We start from the raw sequence: 23,765 nt of genomic DNA, 5'->3' as shown, positions 1-23,765 counted from the left end.
TCAAGTTCTAGGAAAACTGCAGAATTGGCCTTTTTTTATTTAAGGATGGTGACGTAAGTAGAGGAACAAGTTCAATATATTTCTGAATATAAAACTCAAAATTTGAATAAATAGTTCTTTTATTTTTTATTTATATCCTTCATTATTTTAACAAATAACTCAAGGCGGAGTACACATCTAACACACTTTTCTCCTCCTATGTTCTCCACAAGCTGTGAGGTGAGTTGGCCTAGGAAAGTGATTGACCCAAAGTCACCCAGCTGCTTTCATGGCTAAGACAGGACTAGAACTCAATACATCAAGATACATGAAAGGCAATTTATCTATTGCTAAATGAATAAAGAGATACAGTTGACCATAAAGTCAAACAAGTCCTATTAAAGGAGAAACAAGCTGTAATGTGTCTAACAAGTTATATTTGGATAGCCCTCCCCTAACTCATATGTTCACTCAATTCTTTCTCCTATACAAATGCAGGGGTGAAATGCTCCCGATCCGGTAGCGATGGAGGCGGGTGGTTCGGAGAACCAGTAGCAAAAATCCCTGCCCTCTCCCATGCCCAGCTGAGCCACACAATCATCAGAGGCTTTTTCTTTTAATTTTTAAAAGCATTTTTTCTACAACCTCTTCGGCTGAAAAAATGCTTTTAAAAGTAAAAAAAAAGCCTCTGATGATCACGCGGCTCAGCTGGGATCGTCAAAGGGATCGTCAGCTGATGATCCCAGCTGAGTTGCCTGATCGGCAGAGGTTTTTTTCTTTTAAAAGAAAAAAAGCCTCTGCCGATCAGGCAATTCAGCTGGATCATCAGAGCCTTTTGAAAGCATTTTTTTTACAACCTCTTCGCCAAAGAGGTTGTAGAAAAAATGGTTTTAAAAGAAAAAAATTGGCCACGCCCACCCAGTCACATAACCTCCACCACCAAGCCACGCCCACAGAACCGGTAATAACAAATTTTAGATTTCACCACCGTACAAATGCTACTTTTTAAATCGTGAATATTTTTTTTTTATTTGATTTATATGCCGCCCTTCTCCGGAGACTCAGGGCGGCTTACAATGCATTAAGCAATAGCCTTCATCCTTTTGTATATTTTATACAAAGTCAGCTTATTGCCCCCACAAACTGGGTCCTCATTTCACCTACCTTAGAAAGGATGGAAGGCTGAGTCAACCTTGAGCCTTGGAGAGATTCAAACCAGCAGAAATTGCAGGCAGCTGTGTTAATGACAGGGTGCACTAAACCACTGTACTATCAAGGCTCAGTTAGGCTGCATTCACTCTAGATCAGTGGTCACCAACTGGTTGTCCACGGACCACTGGTGGTCCACAAGAAAATTTTGGTGGTCCGCGACGCACCCGGTTGAAGGAGCTGCTCAGGGATGACCAATGGCCAGTCCTGAGCTCTGGAATATGGGATTGGCCAGGCAGCTCATGGTGGGGTTGTAAATCTCAGCTGTAGAGGGAGGTTCATGCAACTTGCAACTTTGCAGCACAGCCCTTGCCGGCCAGAATGAGGTAATGGTGCAAGGGAGGATGGCGGTGCAGGCGGGCCGAAGCAATGGATGGCGGGAACCCCAGGCTGTTTCTTCCCCCTGCTGTAGCTTCCTGTCAGCTGAACCCACCAGTGGCTGACCCTGCCCCTCACCCTCCCTTCCCAGTCACTCCTCGCCTGGCAAGGGAAGGGCGGGGGATGGAGATTTGCTCCATATTCCAGAGCCGGAGCGAAGCTTCGTCTCTTGCTGGATCTTGCAGCCGTTTCTTCCGGCCCTTGTTGGTGCTTCATGCACCTCGGTCTCTCGTGGAGATGCTTGACTTCCTCTCAGCCCCAAGACACTGGCTGGCCCATGAGATGAGAGAGAGCAAGAGAATCAGAGAGAGAATCAGAGAGAGAATGAACGAGAGAGAAAGAGAGAAAGAGACAGAGACAGAGAAAATGAGAGAGAGAATGAAAGAGAGAGAGAATGAGAAAGTGGGAGAGAGAGAGAAAGAGGGGGAAGAGAGATGAGACAGAGAAAGGGGGAAAGAGAGAAAGAGAGAGAGAAAGGGAGAGTAGGGAGAGTGCCTGAAGGACCCCATCCTGTCACTGAGAGTCCAGGCGTTTCAGCAAGTGACGCATTGGATTCGTATTAGTGGTCCGCAGCAAGGGTGGGTTCTAAAATTTTTTACTACCGGTTCTGTGGCCGTGGCTTATTTTGTGGGCATGGTTTGATGGTCCATGTGACAATTCTTTAGGATTTAGTAGAGGTACTGGTCTACCAGGCTTTTAACTGCTTGCAGAGCTGTACCGGTCTACTCATTTGTTTTTGGAGGCACTGGTCTACTCATTTGTTTTTGGAGGCACCGGTCTACTCATTTGTTTTTGGAGGCACCGGTCTATCCATTTGTTCTTGGAGGCATTGGTTTACTCATTTATTCTTGGAGGCACCGGTCTACTCATTTGTTCTTGGAGGCACCAGTCTACTATCACACTGCCTTTTAACACTGATCAGCTGTAGGGCCATCCTTTGAAGCCCCGCAGCAACAGTTTTTTTTCCTTCTAGCCAATCAGCTGAGACTCGGGAGGCAGCAAATAGATTGGGGCGGGGCCAAATAAAAGGTAAAAATAATGTGGTAAAAATAACAAATAACTTTGTTTGCAGCTCCCGAACAAAGAGAACCAATTCGGTGACGTCATATCATCACCGCTACCGGCTTGGCGGAACCAGGAGGAACCCACCACTGGTCCATGGGATTTAAAATTATGAACTTGGTGGTCCCTGAGGTCCAAAAAGTTGGGGACCCCTGTTCTAGATACCATTATTATGAGAAAAGAAAAATTCCTTATACAAACTACTTATACAGATTCACAATTTTAATTGTTCACCTATTTTCCTTTTCTTCTATACTAAAATGTATCCTCTTGGCAGCTTTTGGTACCATTGATCATGGTATTCTCCTGGGGCAACTTCGGAGGATGGGAGTAGGAGGCCTTGTGCTATCCTGGTTCACTTCCTTCCTCTGCAGCCGCTCTCAGTCTGTGTTGATAGGAGGGAAGAGTTCCATCCCTCACCCATTGCTTTACAGCAGGGGTGAAATCCAGCAGGTTCTGACAGGTTCTGGAGAACTGGTAGTGGAAATTTTGAGTAGTTCGGAGAACTGGCAAATACCACCTCTGGCTGGCCCCAGAGTGGGGTGGGAATGGAGATATTGCAAAATCCTTCCTCCTAGAGTGGAGTGGGAATGGAGATTTTGCAGTATCCTTCCCCTGGAGTGGGGTGGGAATGGAGATTTTGCAGTATCCTTCCCCTGCCATGCCCACCAAGCCACACCATGCCCATCAAGCCACACCCACAGAACCGGTAGTAAAAAAAATTGGATTTCACCACTGCTTTATGGGATTCTGCAGGGCTTGGTACTCTCTCCACACCTGTTCAACATTTATATGAAGCTGCTGGGTGAGATCATCTGTCACCATGGACTGAGGTATCACCAATATGCTGATGATACTCAGCTGTATGTCTCGGCCCGTGCTGAGTTAAGTGATGCCATGTCCTCCCTCTCGCAGTGCCTAGAGGCTGATAGGGGCTGGATAGGGAGCAACGGGTGGAAACTAAACCCTTGCAAGATCGAGTGTCTCTGGATTTGGGGTTCATTGGCTCAGGGAGAATTGCTACCTTTGGTCTTTGATGGGTTGGCATTACCTCAAACAAACCCTGTTTGTAATTTAGGGGTTTTCCTGGATTGAAGACTCCTGCTCGAAGGAGTCTTTTTGCCCAACTTTGGTTTGTGCACCAGTTACACCCTTTCCTGGACCAACAATCCCTATTCACAGTCACTCATACCCTAGTCACTTCCCATCTTGACTATTGCAACAAGTTCTACATGGGGCTACCCTTGAAGAGCATCCGGAAGCTCCAGTTGGTGGAAAATGCAGCGGCCCGCATGGTTTTGTGCAGACCCCAGTGTGTACATGTATTACCTCTCCTGCGGGAGCTGCATTGGTTGCTGATTTGCTCCCGGGTGCAATTCAAGGTGCTGGTTGTCAGCTTTAAAGCCCTTCATGGCTAGGGACCAGGTTATCTGAGGGACTGTCTCTTGCCGGTCACACCTACCTGACCCATCAGAGCGGGAAGGCAGGGAATGTTAGAAGAGCCTGTAGTACAGTGGACTAAAGCACTGTTATTAACAACTGCTGCTTGCAATTACTGCAAGTTCAAATCTCACCAGGCTCAAGGTTGACTCAGCCTTCCATCCTTTCAAAGGTAAGTGAATTGAGGACCCAGATTGTGGGGGCAATAAGCTGACTTTGTATAAATATACAAAAGTATGAAGGCTATTGCTTAACGCGTTTTAAGCCGCTCTGAGTCTCCAGAGAAGGGCGGCATATAAATTAAAGCAAAAAAAAATAAATGTTGCGGGTCCCATCCCTGAGGGAGGCACACCTGGTGGGACCCAGAAGAAGGGCTTTTTCCGTGGTGGCTCCCCCTCTCTGGAACATCATTCCCCCAGAGATTAGAATGGCCCCCACTCTAATACTGTTCGGGAAGGCGCTGAAGATCTGGTTCTGCCAGCGGGCCTGGGGAACCTAAAGTGGAATGGAGCCCATTTAAATGGCTCGTGTGATCTGAAGTCGCCAGGCCAGGCCAGGCCAGGGGGTGGGAGATGGGGGGTGATTTTGTTAAATTGTACTATATTAATTTATTGGATTCTTTTTGTTAGTTTTTATTGTTTTAAATGTGGTTTTATATTCTGTAATATATTCCGCCATGGGCGAATAGGCAGCAATATAAATTCAATAAATAAATAAGTAAGTAAGTAAGTAAATGTTGGAGTTTCTCTTTTAAGTTCATTTTATTTGCCCTTCACTGCTTCTTTCTAAATTTAGAATATCATTTTAAGATGCAATAACCAAAATTTCAAAAGAATGACAGAGAATAAAATAAACCTCATATCTTGAAAAGCGGAAATGGTAGAAGGATGATGTTTTTAAATTGTTTAAGTGGGTTGCCTTTCTCTAGGTTTAGAGTTTATATTAACCTTCAAAAGGGTTCACAAAATTTTAAACATCACTGTATATTTATTAAATTTTTATGTCGCCCATCTCCCTTACAAGGTGATTTTGGGTGGCTTACAAGTTATAAAACAAGTAAAAAATAATTGAAATATTAAAGTTACACAGATTAAAATATTATTAAAAACTGTAGTAAACTCTACTAAAACCGAAACTAAGAGACTTAAGAGATGAACAGGATGAGGATGAGGTCTGTATTATTGTTAATTAAAATTTTAAATAAAGTTTAAAGCCACCCGGAGTCACCTTGAATTTTGAGATGGGCGGCTTATAAATTTTATAAATTTCTGTATTAAAGTTTTAAATAAACTTTAAATTCTATAATTTAAATTCTATATATAAATTGCTGTATTGTTAACTAAAGTTTTAAATAAAGTGGAAAGCCGCCCAGAGTCACCTTGAACCATGAGTTGAATAGCATATAAATTTAATAAACTGTAAGGAAAACCACATTTGGCGCTAATAGATGCAAGAAAAAAATATCTAAAACTTTGGAGCAGCTCATCCCCTTTGCATTCTGCTCACATGTACTTTGAATTTGTTCCCCAAAAGTGACAATTGGAAGTATAAATAACAAATGCTGGGTTTATAGAAAAGTTGGAACTGCTGGCATTGAATCTTTTCCTGAAAAAACAAAATCAGAGCATTGGAATATTGTGAGCCTTGTGACTCATTCTTAAACTTCATGTTGTCAGGATTGTTCCTATGCTTGATCATCTCTTACCACTAACATTAAAGTTATGCATATATTCCTTGAAGTTCTTGTACAGAGTTAGAAATGCAGGGCAGGCAGGAAAGGTGCGTTGCTTTAAGTGGGAATCCAGTTTAGGTTCAGCCCGAAAATCAGCAGCATAAAGAGCAGCAGAGAGGTGCTGTTTTAATGGGATCTAAAGCCCTTGCTCCCATGCACCCCTGCATAGTGCCCATTATTTTCAAAGCATGCACACTTGCCTTGTGCCCATTATTTGGTGGTCTGGACAGACCAGACTTTTAACTTTCCCTCTTTGCCCTTTGACTTACTGGTCTGAGCACTCGCAGAATCTCCTTCAAGGCAGCCTGGGTGCTGTTCACAGAGCAAAACACCAGCGTGCCAACCACCACGTCCATAGAGTTGTCCGACACCGAAGACATGTTCTCGGCGGGGCTGACCAAAAAATTCTCGAACTGGAGGTGCGTGTTCTGAGCCATGCCCTGCAGGAGGAAATTTCTAAAGTTGGGATTGTAGTCCAGGCAGGTCACATGAGAGTTGGGGGGATAAAACTGAAAGTTGGTGCCAGTGCCCACACCAATCTCTAGCAGATGGAGCTTTCCCGAGGAGTCGGCAAAGTCCTGCATGTTCTTGAACAGCGTTTCCTTTTCCTTGTGCATTTTCATATGGTAGAGTTTGCTGAACTGGTTCATGAAAACTGGGAAAATTCTTTTACAAATAGGATCCCATAAGCCTAAATAGGCAAGCACATAGATGGGCAGGATGAAGATTTTCATGCATTGTTGTAAGATGAGAACCAGCATCGTTGCCGGACTAGGAAGAGAAACCCTTCTTGCTTGACCCCTCTCAATGATTTGCTTTAAATACTCCCTGCTATGCCCTGTTCCTTTAATGATGTTTCGTAAGCAAACCGTCCACATCCAGTTCCCAGTTAGGATCTGTTCCAGATTTTCCTTAAAGGAACAGCAACTCTTTCTGTCACTTAAAAAAAAATCTTTCAGCTATACAATTTGAGATGAACACTGTTTGAATGTTGTGGGAGTAGGAATGGATTTCCAGAGGAAAAATTGTAGGCAACAGGAACCAGCACCACTACTCAGGTGACCCCGAGGACATAGATAAGTGTCCAAGAGCTTCAACGACCCTCGGATGCAGATGACCAGCTATCTGCAAGGAATATAAATCCTTCCATTCCCCACTATCCCGTCAGAGCTGAAGAAGCTTCTTGGATGAGAAGCGAAACATTTTCAAAGAAAGAACCAGAAAGTCCAGTTGCCTCCTGAAAAAGCACCTTTGGGACTTTCAGTCACTTGTTGAAAAAAAAAAAAGAAAAGACCCAGTTGGTGTTGTAATTTACCACATTTGAATTTGATTTAAAATGCAGCTTATTCTTTATAGAGCTTAGAGAAAATTAATAATTAAATAAATTCAAAACAGAAGGTGACAAGCCGTGAGCATGTGCAGAAGGCGCACACTCACATTTTTGGTCCTGGGTGAACTGCTTTTTAATTTGTGTGCCACCCACCTCTGGGTGTGGGGTTTCCTGCCTGAGCAGGGGGTTGGACTAGAAGACCTCCAAGGTCCCTTCCAACTCTTTTATGGACTTTTTGCCTTGGAAGAGCAAGAGAAGCAGGAAAGCACCACCACCCCCCCGAGGTTTTTTGTTCCTTTCAACCATTTTTTCTCCTCTCTGCTTACTTGCACTGAGCTAGCCCGAGAAAAGGGGGGTAAATAGCAATCACATTTAGATTTATATGCTGCTTCACAGTGCTTTACAGCCCTTTCCAAGCAGTTTACAGAGTCCACATATTGCCCCCAACAATTTAGGTCCTCATTTTACCCACCTCAGAAGGATGGGAGGCTGAGTCAACCTTGAGCCTGGTGGGATTTGAACTGCCAAATTGCAGTCAGCAGAAATAGCCTGCACTACCGCATTCTAACCACTGCACCCCCGAGGCTCTTGTCACTGAGATAAAGGGGTGACATTACACAGCTGCTCTTGCAGTCTTGGCTTTCACTGTTTTTTTTTTCCTGATTCTGTTACAATTTTGATTCCCCCAACCCTCTGGAAGTCTTTGAGGTTTAAAATGCTTAGTTAAATATATATAAAGGAAATGATGTGGACATTTTGGATACAAAAGGGAGTTAGACAGGGATGTCCCTTGTCCCCTCTACTTTTTATAATGGCGCTGGAAATCTTACTTAGAAAGATCAGAGATAACAAAGAAATTAAAGGACTTCAAATCAAGAAAGAAACATTTAAAACACAAGCCTTTGCAGATGACGTGGCTTTAATAACAGAAGATCCCTTGAAATCTGGCCCTAAATTATTCCAGGAAGTACAACAGTATGGAGAAGTTGCTGGCTTTAAACTTAATAAAACAAAAACTAAAATATTAGTAAGAAATGTGACAGAGGCAAATAAGAAAGAGCTAGAAAAGTCCTTAGATCTTCAGATAGTGAAGAAAATAAAGTACTTGGGAATATGGATTACTTCAAGATATTCCTCTTTAAAGGAGGATAACTACATCCTTTTACTACAAAAAATAAAGCAGGATATAGATAGATGGAAGAAGTTAAAATTATCCTTTACAGGTAAGATTGCAGCAATTAAAATGAATATTGTCCCCAAAACTATATTTTTATTCCAAACTATACCAGTGAATCTCGACAAAAAATATTTCCTGGATCTGAAAAAGAAGGTGCGAGACTTCTTATGGGAAGGGAAGAAGGCGAGGATAGCATACAAGACACTGCAAGGGAAAAGAAACATGGGTGGTTTTGGATTATCTGATTGGGAAGTATATCAGAAGGCGGCTAAACTAGTATGGATTAAAGAATGGGTCACATTACAAAACAAGAGAATTTTGACGTTAGAAGGCCACGATCTACAGGCAGGCTGGCACGCCTATTTATGGGATTTAAAGAACAAAAAAAAATCATATTTTCATAAACACAAATTAAGGGAGACCCTTATTCAAACATGGGAAGAAATTAGGCAACAATTTTATGCGAAAGTACCAAACTGGCTTTCAATTATGGAGGCCCTGACCGCCTCAAATAAAAGAGATATTTTAAAATTCGGCACGTATAAAGACATATTAGATGATAATGGAATCCTTAAATCTCGGGAAACATTAAGAAATCAAGGCTTTAATTTAGACTGGTGGAGCTACCTACAGATAAGCTCAAGATATCAAAAAGATAGGGACCAATTTGGTATAGAGGCGAAGCACAAGAATTTGGACAAAATTATGTTGGGGATTGAAAAGAAAATGTTAGCGAAATTCTACAACTTGCTACTAGGCGAGGACAGGGCAGAAGGAATAGCCAGAAATCAATTAAATATTTGGGAAAAAAATATTGGTTATAGGTTAAATTTCAATGACTGGGAGGAGGCCTGGAACAGAAACTACAATTGGACTAAATCAGCAACCTATAGGGAGAACCATTACAAAATTTTCCATAGATGGTATCTAGCACCAGCTAGATTAGCAAAAATATTTCCCAGTGCTTCAGCAACATGTTGGAAGTGTGGAAAGGAGGTTGGCACCTTCTATCATATGTGGTGGTCCTGCCCCGAGACAAAAAAGTTTTGGACAAAAATATGAAACTGGTTATGAGAAATAGTGGAAGAAGAAATAGAATTATCCCCTGAAATCTTTTTATTAGGAATGATTGGAGATGGATTTTCTAAAGATAAGATACATCTTATAATACATGTTACAACAGCGGCCAGATTAATTTTTGCAAAATACTGGAAGGATAAACTAACTACTCCAGAGGTAATACTAATAAACAAAATTTTAGAATGCGCAGAAATGGCAAAATTAACAAGTGATCTTAATAATGATGTGAGCTCAAAATTCAACGCAGTATGGGAAAGGTGGTACAAATGGTGGAATAATAGAATGAGATTGTAAGGTTACGTTTATTTTCAATAATGGTAGATTCAAATGTACTCGATATGTACATAATGTAAATATGTAATTACATGACACCTCAGATGTTAACAGAGATTTGATGTTTTTTTTAAAAAAAATTAAAATCAATAAAGCATATTATAATAAATAAATAAATAAATAAAATGTTTAGTTAAATATATATAAAAGAAATGATTTTGAAACGAAGGAGGAGTTGAGGAAATTTCTAGGATTGACTGGATATTGTAGGCTGTGAATAGATAATTATGCTAAGGGAATAGCTTTGAGGGTTTTAACCCAGAAGTGGGGAGGAAAGAGGCAGCCAGTGGCATTTTTGTCTAACTGTTAGACTCTGTCTGTCAAGGATTTCCAGACGGTACTCAAGCAATGGCGGCTGTGGCAGTTTTAATGAGGGAAAGCAGAAAATTGACTTTTGGAGGAGCCCTGGTGCCCCACCTCATGTGATGGCGATCTTGAACAACAACAACAAAAAACAAGCCAGTTGATGGCTGAGAATCAAGGATTTTGAAATATGAGAATGAGCTTATGGAACAAAATGATTTAGTATTAACCAGTGATATTAGCTTGCATCCAGCTCAATTTTAAGAGGAGATTTAGAAGGATGATTGGATGTTGGTGCTGAGAAAGGGTTAATTTGTTTATAGATGGGAAGAGAAAAGGGCAAAGGAGTTTTGGTAGAAACTAGAAAGTTATGTCTTAAATCAAGCTTTGAATTCCTTTGAAGCACGAGGCAATAATTTAGCTGACTTGGAAGCCAGGATGGTAGTGGCAGAAGAAGGAGTTAGAGAAAGTGTGAGCAGTAGAAAGTGGAGGAGGTAAATGGATAGTGGCAAATGTTGATTTTGGGAAGTCTATATCAGGGTAGTCATTGGGGGACTAAGGTATGGTGCGATTTGTTTTTAGAAGCTTATGGATGCTGTGGATTGTATAGAGTACTTAAACAAATTGTGACAAATGTATAGTATGTAAAAGACTACAAAATGTGTTGGTTCTGTGATTGTAACTGTATCACTTAAAGTTGCTGTTGTTATTCTTGTTGTGATTGTGGACTGATACACGCCTGTGGGGAATAATGGGACACTGTGATTGTGGAAATGTGCAAAGGATTTCTCCCCATAGAAACTCTATATATTGGGGCATTGAACAAATATGTGACAAATGTATAGTATGTAAAAGAGTTAATAAAGAGTTAAAAAGAGTTAATAAAGAGTTAATAAACAAGTTCTACAACATAAAGAAAAGGGAGAGTGACATCTAGCGTGAGACCATTTCAATGCATTCAAGTTGATTTTACTGAACTACCTCGAGTGGGGAGACTTAAATATTTATTGGTGAGAGTGGCTCTCTTGACTGGATGAGTTGAAGTTTATCCAACCATGAGGGCCACTGCAGGAGTAGTCACCAAAATTATACTGGAACGGATAATACCTAGATATTGAATAATAGCAGCAACATACAGCAACCAAGGGACTCCTTTTACTGCAAAAGTGCTTCAATCGATCATGGAGGCAGTGGCAATTAAGTGGCAATATCACTTGGCCTGTCTTCTTCTTCATCTTACCTCAGGAACAAAGGACAAATGCCTCCACTCTAATTTGCTGTCCATAAGTTCCACCCTGGTGAAAAAATAGCTGACGTGGGGAAAAACTTAGCCAAGCCTGGGACAGGTCCTACCAAGTCCTGCTGACCACTGAAACAGCAGTTCAAACTAAAGACAAAGGGTGGACCCACTACACATGTGTAAAAGGACCAGTGGAAGAACTTCAAGAGTGGAACGTGATTCCTAGAGAAGACCCACTGAGAATAAAAATTACCAAAAACTGATGTGGTCATTGTGGTATGAATGGGTTTTGTTTGTGATTTTTCTCGTTGCAGGAATAGCAACTTTTTGGTCTTTCCGGCCTGAGTGGTGGTCTATGTTATTCCATCTGAAGATCCCAAAAGAAGCTGTGGAACTTCTCACCCTACAAAATGTGTTGGTTCTGTGATTGTAACTGTATCACTTAAAGTTGCTGTTGTTATTCTTGTTGTGATTGTGGACTGATACATGCCTGTGGGGAATAGTGGGACACTGTGATTGTGGAAATGTGCAAAGGATTTCTCCCCATAGAAACTCTATATATTGGGGCATTGAATCAGATCAACCTGACTTGAACACAGTAGTCCTAGGAGATAGTGATATCATGATATCTGAAGATATAGAATGGATTGATTTAATGCAATGGTTAAATAATTGGGAATAATTTTGTTCACGGGTAGGAATAATAAGATGAGAATATAATGCAACGATAAGTGTGAAAAATTATATTATATTACAAGCAAGGGTGTTTTCTTCATTTAATGTAACCTTTCAGGTAGATATTTGCTCCATAATACCATGCTCAGATAATCATAATTCCTGCGAGCTATCTTAGCTGCATCCAAAGGAACTTCAAATGCCCAGTTAAGAATTGAGACAGGCATGCCTCAAATTCAGGTAAGAGCCTGGAAAATGATGATCATTCATTGGCTAAAAATACATTTCTTTCCAGAGGGACTGTCCCCGCTAGTGTTGACTGATAACTTTCCTTCCCCCTGGAAACAGACAATAGACCACAAGCTGGGCTCATATGGGCTCTGACCGGTATTCTTAATGTCCCTTGGCTTTGACCAAGCAAAGAAAGTAGTAATCAATAGAATGAAGGACATGGAGTTTCAAGAAGAACTAAATAGGTTACTTCTCCACAGAAGGGACAGAATCAAACAGAGTCAGGTAGTGCATTCCAGGCATTGACCACTCTTGCTGAAGTCGCATTTTCAGCAATTGAGTTTGGAGCGGTTTACATTGAGTTTGTATCTATTGTGTGGTCATGTATTATTGCCGTTGAAGCTGAAGTAGTCATTGACAGGTAGTATGTTGTAGTGGATAATTTTGTGTACTATGCTTAGGTTGGACTGTAGGTGGCGTAGTTCTAGCTTGTCCAAACTCAAAATTTCAAGCCTGGCAGCATAAGGTATAACATGCAAGTGGACCCTTTGCTGCCTCCCTTGGGAGACTTATTGAAAACATAACACCTGGCCTTCTTTTGCTGTTTCCAGGGCGGCCCTGCGGGTCACATCTAAGCACCCCTTGGGCTGGATCTGGTCTGCTGACTTTGAATTTGACACCCCATTCACCAATTGAAATGTTGCATTTAGAAACAGAATACCATAAGGAAGGGCCCCTGGTGCTGTAAGTTAATGGGGACAATTTAAATACACCTGATGCTGTTTGTTCTAGCCATGGCGTCTGCTTTAACATCATTCTACTTTGGTATCCATTTCGCAAATTAGCCAGCAACACAAGAATTTCAGGAAGCAACAATCTAATAGGTTTATTCATTCATTTATATAGGTAGCATGCAATTTACGACCATAATGGAGCCTATGCTTCCAGACCATAAGTCCTGACAGTCATAAAATGGATTTACAACTTTTTTTGGTTGTACATATATTTCTTTTTAGTTTTAAGCAACTGCAGTGGTCATTAAACGAATTAACACTTCATCTGAAAACCTGAAGTAAATGCTGGATTTTTTAAATTGAAAATGAAAAGCACGATAAGTAAAATAAGGAAATACACAATTCAACAGTTAGCAAGCTTTGATACATTATCAGTTTCTAAATTCTAAACCTTAGCTTTCAGTCTAATCCCATGCCAACATATGCAGAGTTTTACCCGCTCTACAACTACAGGGGTTAAGAGGCTGAGTGATGCCACAGCAAAATGGCGGGAGGCTTTTTTCACTCCCACCTAGTCTTTTTATATTAGGATTCTTTTTTCTTTTATATATTTATATAAATTATTTTATATTAATATTCTTTTTATTTTAATTTTAACATTTATTTGTCCTTCCTCCAAACCTAATCCAAGGTACCATTTAGGTTTAGTGCAGCCTGAACTTTTAGGAGCCTTTCTCCACTCCGAATTGTATAGAATAAACACTTTTCTTATTACAGCATATGCATTGTCACTGTTAATTCCTCTAATTCTAATTAAGAGATGCTTTCTCTTAAATTACTTCACAGCGTATCCATAAATTTGGGAACCAGTTACACTTGGGGGCAACGGGGCTATGATGTGTTCCAAGTTCAGTTTAGAAAACCCTGCGTTCTCCAAATCTTTCCAGGTCTCTTTTAACAAGGAGCACCCATCTGTCACATGTCTCCAAGTAGGCTCACAGACTTGTTGCCAGAGGTAGGTCCAGGTTGATCTGCCAGCTGCTACATGTTCAATAAAATAGAATGCACCACCCTGGAAAAAATAAAATAATATAAAAAAGATCATAGAAAGCAGAACGCTTTGAAATTATATAAAAATTCACACTGTAATCAAGACTGTTGTTATACAACTTTCTGGGGATATGAACTCTTAGTGACTAGAAGAACAGTTTTTAACTTCTGCAGGGAAATGGCAGATTTGGGGCAGCATTTAAAACTTCTATTTAAAGGTGAAGGGCAGTCTTTAGTCTATTTACTTAAGATATCGTGCTGTACAGAGGCTTCTGCAGGATCAGGGACTAGCCAAACAACCTCCCAAAGTAGTGTTGTGCAACACCAGACATAACCATATTGGCACAGCCTTTGCTGTTTCAGCATAATGCTTCCACCCCCTCATGTTTTCCTCATGTAACCAACAGCACTTGCCCCTCAGCTACAGTGTCAGCTTGATCTACTCTGGTTCCTTCTCAGTTTCCCTCCAAATCAAACTTGATCCCTGGTGATTTGATGCAGACTTCCACATGGGGAAAGCACGTTTGGAAACCATTCAAAAGTGGTTTGTCATTTCACAGAGACTTTTCAATCTAGCTTCAACCTAATGTTTTCTGGAAACGTCTCACTGAAGTACCAGCCAGGCCCCTATCTCAGGCCAGAAGCTTGCTGCCATTTACTAACATTAAAGTTATGAATATATTCCTTGAAGTTGTTATACAGAGTCTGAAAATGATTCAGAAACGCAGGGCAGGCAGGAAAGGTGCAGTTGCTTTAAGCAGGAATCCAGTTTAGGTTCAGCCTGAAAATCAGCAGCACAAAGAGCAACAGAGAGATACTGTTTTTGTGGGATCTAAAGCCCTTGCTCCCATGCACCCCTGCATAGTGCCCATTATTTTCAAAGCATGCACACTTGCCTTGTGCCCATTATTCGGTGGTCTGGACAGACCAGACTTTTAACTTTCCCTCTTTGCCCTTTGACTTACTGGTCTGAGCACTCGCAGAATCTCCTTCAAGGCAGCCTGGGGGCTGTTCACAGAGCAAAACACCAGCGTGCCAACCACCACGTCCACAGAGTTGTCCGACACCGAAAACATGTTCTCGGCGGAGGCGACCACAAAATTCTCGAACTGGAGGTGCGTGTTCTGAGCCATGCTCTGGAGGAGGACATTTTGAAAATTGGGATTGTAGTCCACGCAGGTCACGTGAGAGTTGGGGGGATAAAACTGAAAGTTGGTGCCAGAGCCCACGCCAATCTCTAGCAGGTGGAGCTTTCCCGAGGAGTCAGCAAATTCCTGCATGTTCTTGAACAGCATTTCCTTTTCCTTGTGCATTTTTTTATTGTAGATTTTGCTGTACTGGTTCATCAAAACTGGGAGAAGTCTTTTACCAATAGGATCCCATAAGCCAAAATAGGCAAGCACATGGATGGGCACGAAGAGGATTTTCATGCATTGTTGTAAGAAGAGAACCAGCATCGTTGCCAGACTAGGAAGAGAAACCCTTCTTGCTTGACTCCCTCAATGATTTGCTTTAAATACTCCCTGCTACACTCTGTTCCTTTAATGATGTGTAACACCCTGTTCCCAATTGGAATCTATTCAAGTTCTTCTTTAAACCACAGCGAATCTTTCAGTCTCTTTAAAAAAATCATTTAGTTATACAATTTGAGATGAACACTGTTTGAATGGTGTGGAAGTAGGAATGGATTTCCAGAGGAAAAATTGTAGGCAACAGGAACCAGCACCACTACTCAGGTGACCCCGAGGATACAGATAAGTGTCCAAGAGCTTCAACGACCCTCGGATGCAGATGACCAGCTATCTGCAAGGAATATAAATCCTTCCATTCCCCACTATCCCGTCAGAGCTGAAGAAGCTTCTTGGATGAGAAGCGAAACATTTTCAAAGAAAGAACAAGAAAGTTCTGTTGCCTCCTGAAAAAGCACCTTTGGGACTTTCAATCACTTGTTGAAAAAAAAAAGACTCAGTTGGTGTTGTAATTTACCACATTTGAATTTGATTTAAAATGCAGCTTGTTCTTTATAGAGCTTAGAGAAAATTAATAATTAAATAAATTTAAAAGACAGAAGGTGACAAGCAAGAGGGAGACAGCAGATCTCCTTAACTCATTTTTTGCATCTGTCTTTACACAAAGGTAAAAAACAGTCCAACCTATCAAAAACAGCACCACAAAAAAAACAAAACAAAACAAAAATAACACCAAACAGTTTAGGAGCACAGGTTAAAATAGGGAAGAAAATGTTAAGTGAGCATCTGTCTACCCTAGAAAAGTTCAAATCACCAGGACCAGATGGATTACACCCCAAGGTTCTGAAGGAACTGGCAGACGAGATCTCACAACCACCGAACTATATCTTTCAAAGATACTGCAGCACCAAGGAACTGCCAGAGGACTCGAAAAAAGCTGATGTAGTTGCCATCTTCAAAAAAGGAAAAAAGAAATAGATCCAGGAAACTACAGACTTGTCAGCCTGAACTCAGAACCAGGGAAGATTATGGAAAAGATAGTCAAGCAACGAATCAGCGAACACATAGAAGCTAACAAAGTAATAACTAAAAACCAACATGGGTTTGTCAAAAACAGATCATGCCAGACTAATCTTATTGCATTCTTTGACAAAGTGACAAAATTAGTGGACCAGAGGAATGCCGTCGGTATAATTTACTTGGACTTTAGTAAGGCATTTGATAAAGTAGACTATAACCTACTACTTCATAAAATACAAAAATGTGGATTAGACATTATCCCACCAGATGGCGTCGTAACCGGCTGACCAACTGCCTTTAACGTGGAGTCCTCAATGGAACTGCATCTACATGGAGGGAAGTATGCAGTGGGGTACCCCAAGGCTCTGTTTTGGGCCCAGTACTCTTCAGCATCTTCATCAATGATTTGGAAGAGAGGATAGATGGGGAACTCATTAAATTTGCAGATGACACCAAGCTAGCAGGAATAGCCAACACTCCAGAAGACAGGCTTAAGATACAGAGGGATCTTGATAGACCTGAACATTGGGCGCTATCTAACAAAATGAAATTCAATAGTGACAAAAGTAAAGTTCTATATTTAGGCAAGAAAAACAAAATGTACAGGTACATTTTGTGGTACTGTTAGGAAATGATTTTACCTAACTTGTTGGGTTGGCAATATATAAACCATGAATATAGCTTTAAGACTGCTGTATTGCTGTACTGCATCATACTGTGTCCTGATTGGTTAGCTCTGTAGCCAATGTCCTTAAAAGGGAGCTAGAAACACGATTTGTTTCTCTTTGCTTCTTTTGCTGATATCTTTGCTGTTTTTGCTACTGTTTGCAAATATAGAAGAACTGTTTATTGTGTATGACAACAATGACTGGTAAGAAGACTTTGTTATTGGACTATCCCTGAACTATTGTATTACTATCTACTGCTTTATATGTCAATGACCTGAACTGTTTATTGGACTGTGCCTTATTACTATTTCATGAAAGTAAACACAACTCAGTGTATCTGTGTGTTGGCTGTGTTATTTCCTAACTACTCTCAATCGCTTTTCATGTGCAGACCCTTGCTACTCAAGGGTTGCTCTGCGAATTCCTCAACAGGTACCTTGCTCAATAGTAGTGAAAGGGATCTTGGAGTCCTAGTGGACAATCACTTCAATATCAGCCAGCAGTGGGCTGCAGCTGCCAAAAAACAGTTCTAGGCTGCATAAACAGAGAAATAGAATCAAGATCTCGTGAAGTGTTAATACCACTTTATAATGCCTTGGTAAGGCCACACTTGGAATACTGCATTCAGTTTTGGTTGCCACGATGTAAAAAAGATGTTGAGACTCTAGAAAGAGTGAAGGGAAGGGCAACAAATATGATTAGGGGGACTGGAGGCTAAAACATATGAAGAACGGTTGCAGGAACTGGGTATGTCTAGTTTAATGAAAAGAAGCACTTTGGGTGACATGACAGCAGTGTTCCAATATCTCAGGGGCTGCCAAAAAGAAAAGGGAGTCAAACTATTCTCCAAAGCACCTGAGGGTAGAACAAGAAGCAATGGGTGGAAACTAATCAAGAAGCATCTTAGAACTAAGGAGAAATTCCCTGACAGTTAGAACAATTAATCAGTGGAACAACTTGCCTCCAGAAGTTGTAAATGCTCCAACACTGGAAGTTTTTAAGAAGATATTGTATAACCATTTGTCCGAAGTGGTGTGGCAGTGGGCTACTACCAGTTTGGACTGGTTCAGGCAAACTGGTAGTTGCGACCACCCCTGCACCCCCCCCCGATGCGATACCATCCTATTTATCTGCATTTTTAAAGCCGTGAGCATGTGCAGAAGGCGCATGCTCACATTTTTGGTCCCGAGTGAACTGGTTTTTAACTCATGTGCCACCCACCTCTGGGTGTAGGATTTAGCATTTAGACTTATATACAGTGCTTTACAGCCCTCTCCCAGCAGTTTACAAAATCAACATATTGCCCCGAACAGTTTAGGTCCTCATTTTACCCACCTCAGAAGGATGGGAGGCTGAGTCAACCTTGAGCCTGGTGGGATTTGAACTGCCAAATTGCAGTCAGCAGAAGTAGCCTGCAGTACTGCATTCTAACCACTGCACCCCCGAGGCTCTTGTCACTGAGGTAAAGGGGTGACATTCCACAGCTGCTCTTGCAGTCTTGGCTTTCACTGTTTTTTTTTTCCTGGTTCTGTTACAATTTTGATCCCCACACCCCCTGGAAGTCTTTGAGGTTTAAAATGCTTAGTTAAATATATATAAAAGAAATTATTTTGAAATGAAGGAGGAGTTGAGGAAATTTCTAGGATTGACTGGATATTGTAGGCTGTGAATAGATAATTATGCTTTGAGGGTTTTAACCCAGAAGTGGGGAGGAAAGAGGCAGCCAGTGGCATTTTTATTTATTTATTTATTTTATTTTATTTTATTTCTATACCGCCCTTCTCCAGCAGGACTCAGGGCGGTGAACAGCCAAGGTAAAAACATAGCATACAAAATTTAAAACAATTTAAAAAATATTAAATAGTTTCAGCCCACAATTTAAAAACCCCAATAAAATCAATTACAAATTAAAACCGGAAGATGGGATCAAGCCAGCCCGGCTAGATGAAATAAGTGAGTTTTAAGGGCCTGATGGAAAGTCCGGAGATCCGGGATCACACGTATCTCTGGGGGTAGGCCGTTTCAAAGGGCGGGTGCCGCCACAGAGAAGGCTCTCCCCCTGGGGGTCACCAGCCGACATTGTCTGGCCGACTGCACCCTGAAGAGGCCCTCTCTGTGCGAGCGTACTGGCTGGTGGGAAGCTATTGGCGGCAGAAGGCGGTCTCGTAGATACTCAGGCCCTAACTGTTAGACTCTGTCTGTCAAGGATTTCCAGACGGTGCTCAAGCAGTGGTGGCTGTGGCAGTGTTAATGAGGGGAAGCAGAAAATTGACTTTTGGAGGAGCCCTGGTGCCCCACCTCATGTGATGGCGAACTTGAACAAAAACAAACAAACAAACAAAAAAAGCCAATTGATGGCTGAGAGTCAAGGATTTTGAAATATGGGAATGTGCTTATGGAACAAAATGATTTAGTATTAACCAGTGATATTAGCTTGCATCCAGCTCAATTTTAAGAGGAGATTTAGAAGGATGATTGGATGTTGGTGCTGAGAAGGGGTTAATTTGTTTATAGATGGGAAGAGAAAGGGGCAAAGGAGTTTTGGTAGAAGCTAGAAAGTTACGTCTTAAATCAAGCTTTGAATTCCTTTGAAGCTCGGGGCAATAATTTAGCTGACTTGGAAGCCAAGATGGCAGTGGCAGAACGAACTGAATGTTTAATGTTATGAGAAGAAGGAGTTAGAGAAAGTGGGAGCAGTAGAAAGTGGAGGAGGTAAATGGATAGTGGCAAATGTTGATTTTGGAAAGTCTATATCAGGGTAGTCATTGGGGACTAAGGTATGATGTGATTTGTTTATAGATGCTTATGGATGCTGTGGATTGTACTTAAACAAATATGTGACAAATGTATAGTATGTAAAAGAGTTAATAAAGAGTTAAAAAGAGTTAATAAAGAGTTAGTAAACAAGTTCTACAACATAAAGAAAAGGGAGAGTGACATCTAGCATGAGGCCATTTCAATGCATTCAAGTTGATTTTACTGAACTACCTCGAGTGGGGAGACTTAAATATTTATTGGTGAGAGTGGCTCTCTTGACTGGATGAGTTGAAGTTTATCCAACCATGAGGGCCACTGCAGGAGTAGTCACCAAAATTATACTGGAACTTTTTGGTCTTTCCGGCCTGAGTGGTGGTCTATGTTATTCCATCTGAAGATCTCTTTTTTTTTTTATTGAAAAAGTTTTCAAATACAAATTTTCCCCCCTTTTTTTCCCCCTCTCCCTCCCCCTCCCTAGCCCCCCCCTCCCCACCCATCCCCCCCTGTGACTTCTTCATAACAAAAAAAACCCTAATTCATAACAGCTTACTTACTCCCTCTTCTAGATATTGACCTTTACTTACTAAAAATATTATTAATATTATAACATCCCCCTTTTTCCATACATTTCAGAAAAGAGAAAAGAAAGGAAAAAAAAAGACATTATACTATGACTTTATAGAATAACTTCTCCACTTTAAAACTATACGATAAGTCCTACTTTAACATTTAATCTTCTATATATATTACTATAATATTTCAAAGCGGCCTTCCCCATAAAATCTAGTTTAACATTTATTCCACTCTATCCATTTCCTCTACTCCCCTAAATATATCACTTAAAAATCCCTTTTCTTAAACTAATCAATCTACTAACTAGCTTATTCACCCACTATCATGCAAAATTACCATACACAACATTTCTTAATATCTTTGATTCACTGCCCACACTACTTAAAAATATATATCTATATTTTCCATTATATCTAAATAAAAAAAAAGAAAAGACAATGACTTTAAATTTATAATCCATATAGTATCTTCTTTGAGGTCTTTCCACTGGATTGGTAAAACCAACATCCATAATCGGGTAACATAGCTTGCTGGTGCAACAGTTTATTCAGGATCTTCAATCATATCTGCCCCCATCAGTAGTAAATATCTTCTTATATGTATAAAAGTAAAAACAACCACCCGAGTGACATTATAATTGTATTCCATATAGTAATAATTGTGGGTTTCATCAGGATTATTAATTCCCATCATCATAGTGGGTAACAACCCAATCTTCTGCATGCCCCAGCATAATTCTCTTGCCATGTGATTCAAGATAATATAATATGTTTATCAACACAAAAAGAAATTCCAAAATAGATAATTCAAATCCATCAGTTTAAGGCTCGTTTCACGTCCCCAAATTACGGCCATGCAGAGATCTGCCACAATCCTCAGGATGATATTAACCAATACGTCGCCTCTTGTGTGTTTACACATAATCATTCTTATTTTAAAATCACTGGCTTCACTGTTGCCTGATTTAGAAATTTCTATTTTTATGCCACCTATTTCTTTTTTTCTTTTCTTTTTGTGGGTTTGGTTTCCATCCTAGTTTCCTTTCTACAAATTGTGTATCATCTGGTCGGTTTTTATTCTGCTTTGTAGATTGGTCTTGTTGGTTTTGTTCTTGTATCTCATGTTTCTTTTTTATCCCTTGCATATCCCCTAATTGGTTTCCATGCTTATCCTTGCCTTGATAAGTCATCACATTAAGGTTAGATGCCACTTCTCTCAAATTTGTAGATAGTCCAGCTGGGGTATCCAATAAATCCAAAGGCAATTCATCTGGTACAGTCTCTGTAATTCGTTATTTTACCTTTATTTCCGGCTCCTTCTGCTTATCCTGTATTGTACCTGAAGATGTTAAGTTCATTTTCAACCTATTTTGATAAAATTCTTCTGCTCTTTCAACAGTATTTAGCTGATATCTTTCTCCTTGGTATCTAAATATAATACCAACTGGGGTGTTGAATTCATACTGGCGGGCTCCTCATGTATGGTCCAGATTAGAAAAAACACAGGACAAGTATTTTCTCGGGATGAGAGAGCAGCAAACAAAGAGCTACAATCTCTTTTATTAGTTATCCAGATACAGCGTCATCAGAAGGCGTTATTATGGCCACACATCTCATATTACATACGAGAGATAGGAAAGCAATGGTGAAGATGTAAAGCGAAACCTAACTCTGGCTGCTTGGTACCAGATACTACCAGGCGAGAGGCCCATCTCCCTTATCTGATTCTCAGGAATGTGTTTACAAAGAGATAAGAGATGTGTCTGCTTTGTTCCTCAAGAATGTTTATACAAGGAGATATCTTTGCTTTTGCAGGCACATCCTATGTTAAAAACAAAGAGAGAATGAATAGGGCCCTTCAGAGAGTATCCATATGAACCCGCTTTTCATAGTTTGATTATTTCAATGCTAAGCTCCATACAAGTGTCCAACCAGTTAAACTGGTCTATACATGTACTATGGCCACTGCATTCCCACATTTCCTCTGTTTTTGTTTTTTGCAACAGGGTTCAGCTGTGTTGTTATTATGATGTTCTCTTTATGCCTGGGAAACATGTCTATCATCATAGTAAACAAAGCAGTAATACATTGAATACTACAACATACAGAAATAAGCAAAGCAATGATCATGAGTACAGTAGACAATATGTTCTTCAGCCATCTGGTTTCTGCAAATGTTTTTAGCTCACCCATCCTTTTATTACGGTGAACAAAGTTAGTGGAAAAGTGGCCAGGAGATGTCAAGCGAGGTAGGCCATCATGTTTATGAGGTGTATTTCAGCTATACATTTCCACAAATTGCTCATACAAATTGTAAATCCATCCGGTTTCAGGCACCCAAGAAAACCACATGTCAGGAGTTTGTAACCTCTGAGTTATCTTGGAAGCCCTATCTTGCAAGTCCCGAGCACCTCCTCTGACCACACCTGATTTGTTCCTCCAGTTCCAGAAGGGCTTTGGTTTCACTTTTCAGGACGTCCTTCCTATTGGAGGGAATAAAACCTTTGCACATTTGCAGAAGGGAGGGGAGACATAGGATACAGCAACAAAGCAAAACAAGCAGTACAATTATAGATACAATAGTTGGCATAATTGATTTCAACCAAGAACCATCCGGGAGCCATGACCAAAGAGCAGTCCAGGTGTCAATGGCACCAGATCCATTGGATGATAAGGGATTGTTTTTTGATCAAGTTTTCCATATGTTCTATGGTGTGAGTGATGTTATACTGATAATCAGATACATAGGTACAACAACATGAATGTATAAGGGCACAATCGCCTCCTTTAGCTAAGGCATATCGGTTTTGTAAGACTACCTCTCTGATTTCAGCCAGTTCTTTATTCATCAGCTTCAGCACCTTGATAGTCTCGTTGAACATATATACTGTCCAGTTATTTAATAAATGAAGATCCCAATAGTTCATTGCCACCCGAAATTGGGCAAGATGCCTCTGGATATCTGAGTTTTTAATGAGCCATCCAGTGTCAGTGATGGGTGTGGTTTAGGAAATAGGAGTAGTGGAGTTTGTCCGATTAGCAGCTATTTGAATGTCTTTTACTGTCCCATCATGATTGAATGTAGAGGCTGCTGACATGAAGGATCATGAGATGTAGGGGCAATAGATGCAAGATCGTGACTTAATTCCAGAATCCATGATATATAATCTCCTCTATGCAATTGTTACAGAGGCCCATTGTCCTTATTCATTCCCCCCTCAGCTGGAAATGTCAATATGGGAACCTTAGGTGTTGGAGTAGACTTAGGTAGAAAGTAAGGACCTTGTGCATAGACAATGCGTTTGTGGCAGGAGCGTTCTTACATG

At 40.7% G+C, this 23,765-nt stretch overlaps 2 protein-coding genes across 3 annotated transcripts in view; both read right to left on the bottom strand.

The window, feature by feature from the left end:
• Nucleotides 1–6,594, bottom strand: part of LOC139312751 (thiol S-methyltransferase TMT1A-like) — a 91,948-nt gene extending 85,354 nt beyond the window's left edge. For both annotated transcript variants that reach the window (XM_070937797.1, XM_070937798.1), the window contains exon 1: nt 6,070–6,594. In XM_070937797.1, the coding sequence (XP_070793898.1) occupies nt 6,070–6,561 (492 nt within the window). In that variant the 5' untranslated portion in view covers nt 6,562–6,594. The remainder of the gene's footprint in view (nt 1–6,069) is intronic.
• Nucleotides 6,595–13,712: 7,118 nt separating this feature from the next.
• LOC139310646 (thiol S-methyltransferase TMT1A-like) lies at nt 13,713–15,410 on the bottom strand. Its single transcript, XM_070934843.1, has 2 exons — nt 14,919–15,410; nt 13,713–13,975 (listed from the first exon to the last, which is right to left on the bottom strand). The coding sequence occupies exons 1-2, from the start codon at nt 15,408–15,410 to the stop codon at nt 13,739–13,741; spliced, it is 729 nt and encodes a 242-aa protein (XP_070790944.1). The 3' UTR covers nt 13,713–13,738.
• Nucleotides 15,411–23,765: the final 8,355 nt, after the last annotated feature.

This window comes from Pituophis catenifer, unplaced genomic scaffold (assembly GCF_029215685.1).
Source record: "Pituophis catenifer annectens isolate HBS135680 unplaced genomic scaffold, rPitCat1.0.hap2 SCAF_2, whole genome shotgun sequence".
Taxonomy (NCBI): Eukaryota; Metazoa; Chordata; class Lepidosauria; order Squamata; family Colubridae; genus Pituophis; species Pituophis catenifer.
This window is presented reverse-complemented; position numbering and strand designations above follow the sequence as displayed.

Bases quoted from the DNA above. Each gene is read 5' to 3' on its own strand.
- LOC139310646 (XM_070934843.1), bottom strand. From the start codon at position 15,410: ATGCTGGTTCTCTTCTTACAACAATGCATGAAAATCCTCTTCGTGCCC. The intron at 13,976-14,918 runs GTAAGTCAAAGG...TATTTTTTCCAG, and splicing joins TTCTGCGAGTGCTCAGACCA to GGTGGTGCATTCTATTTTAT.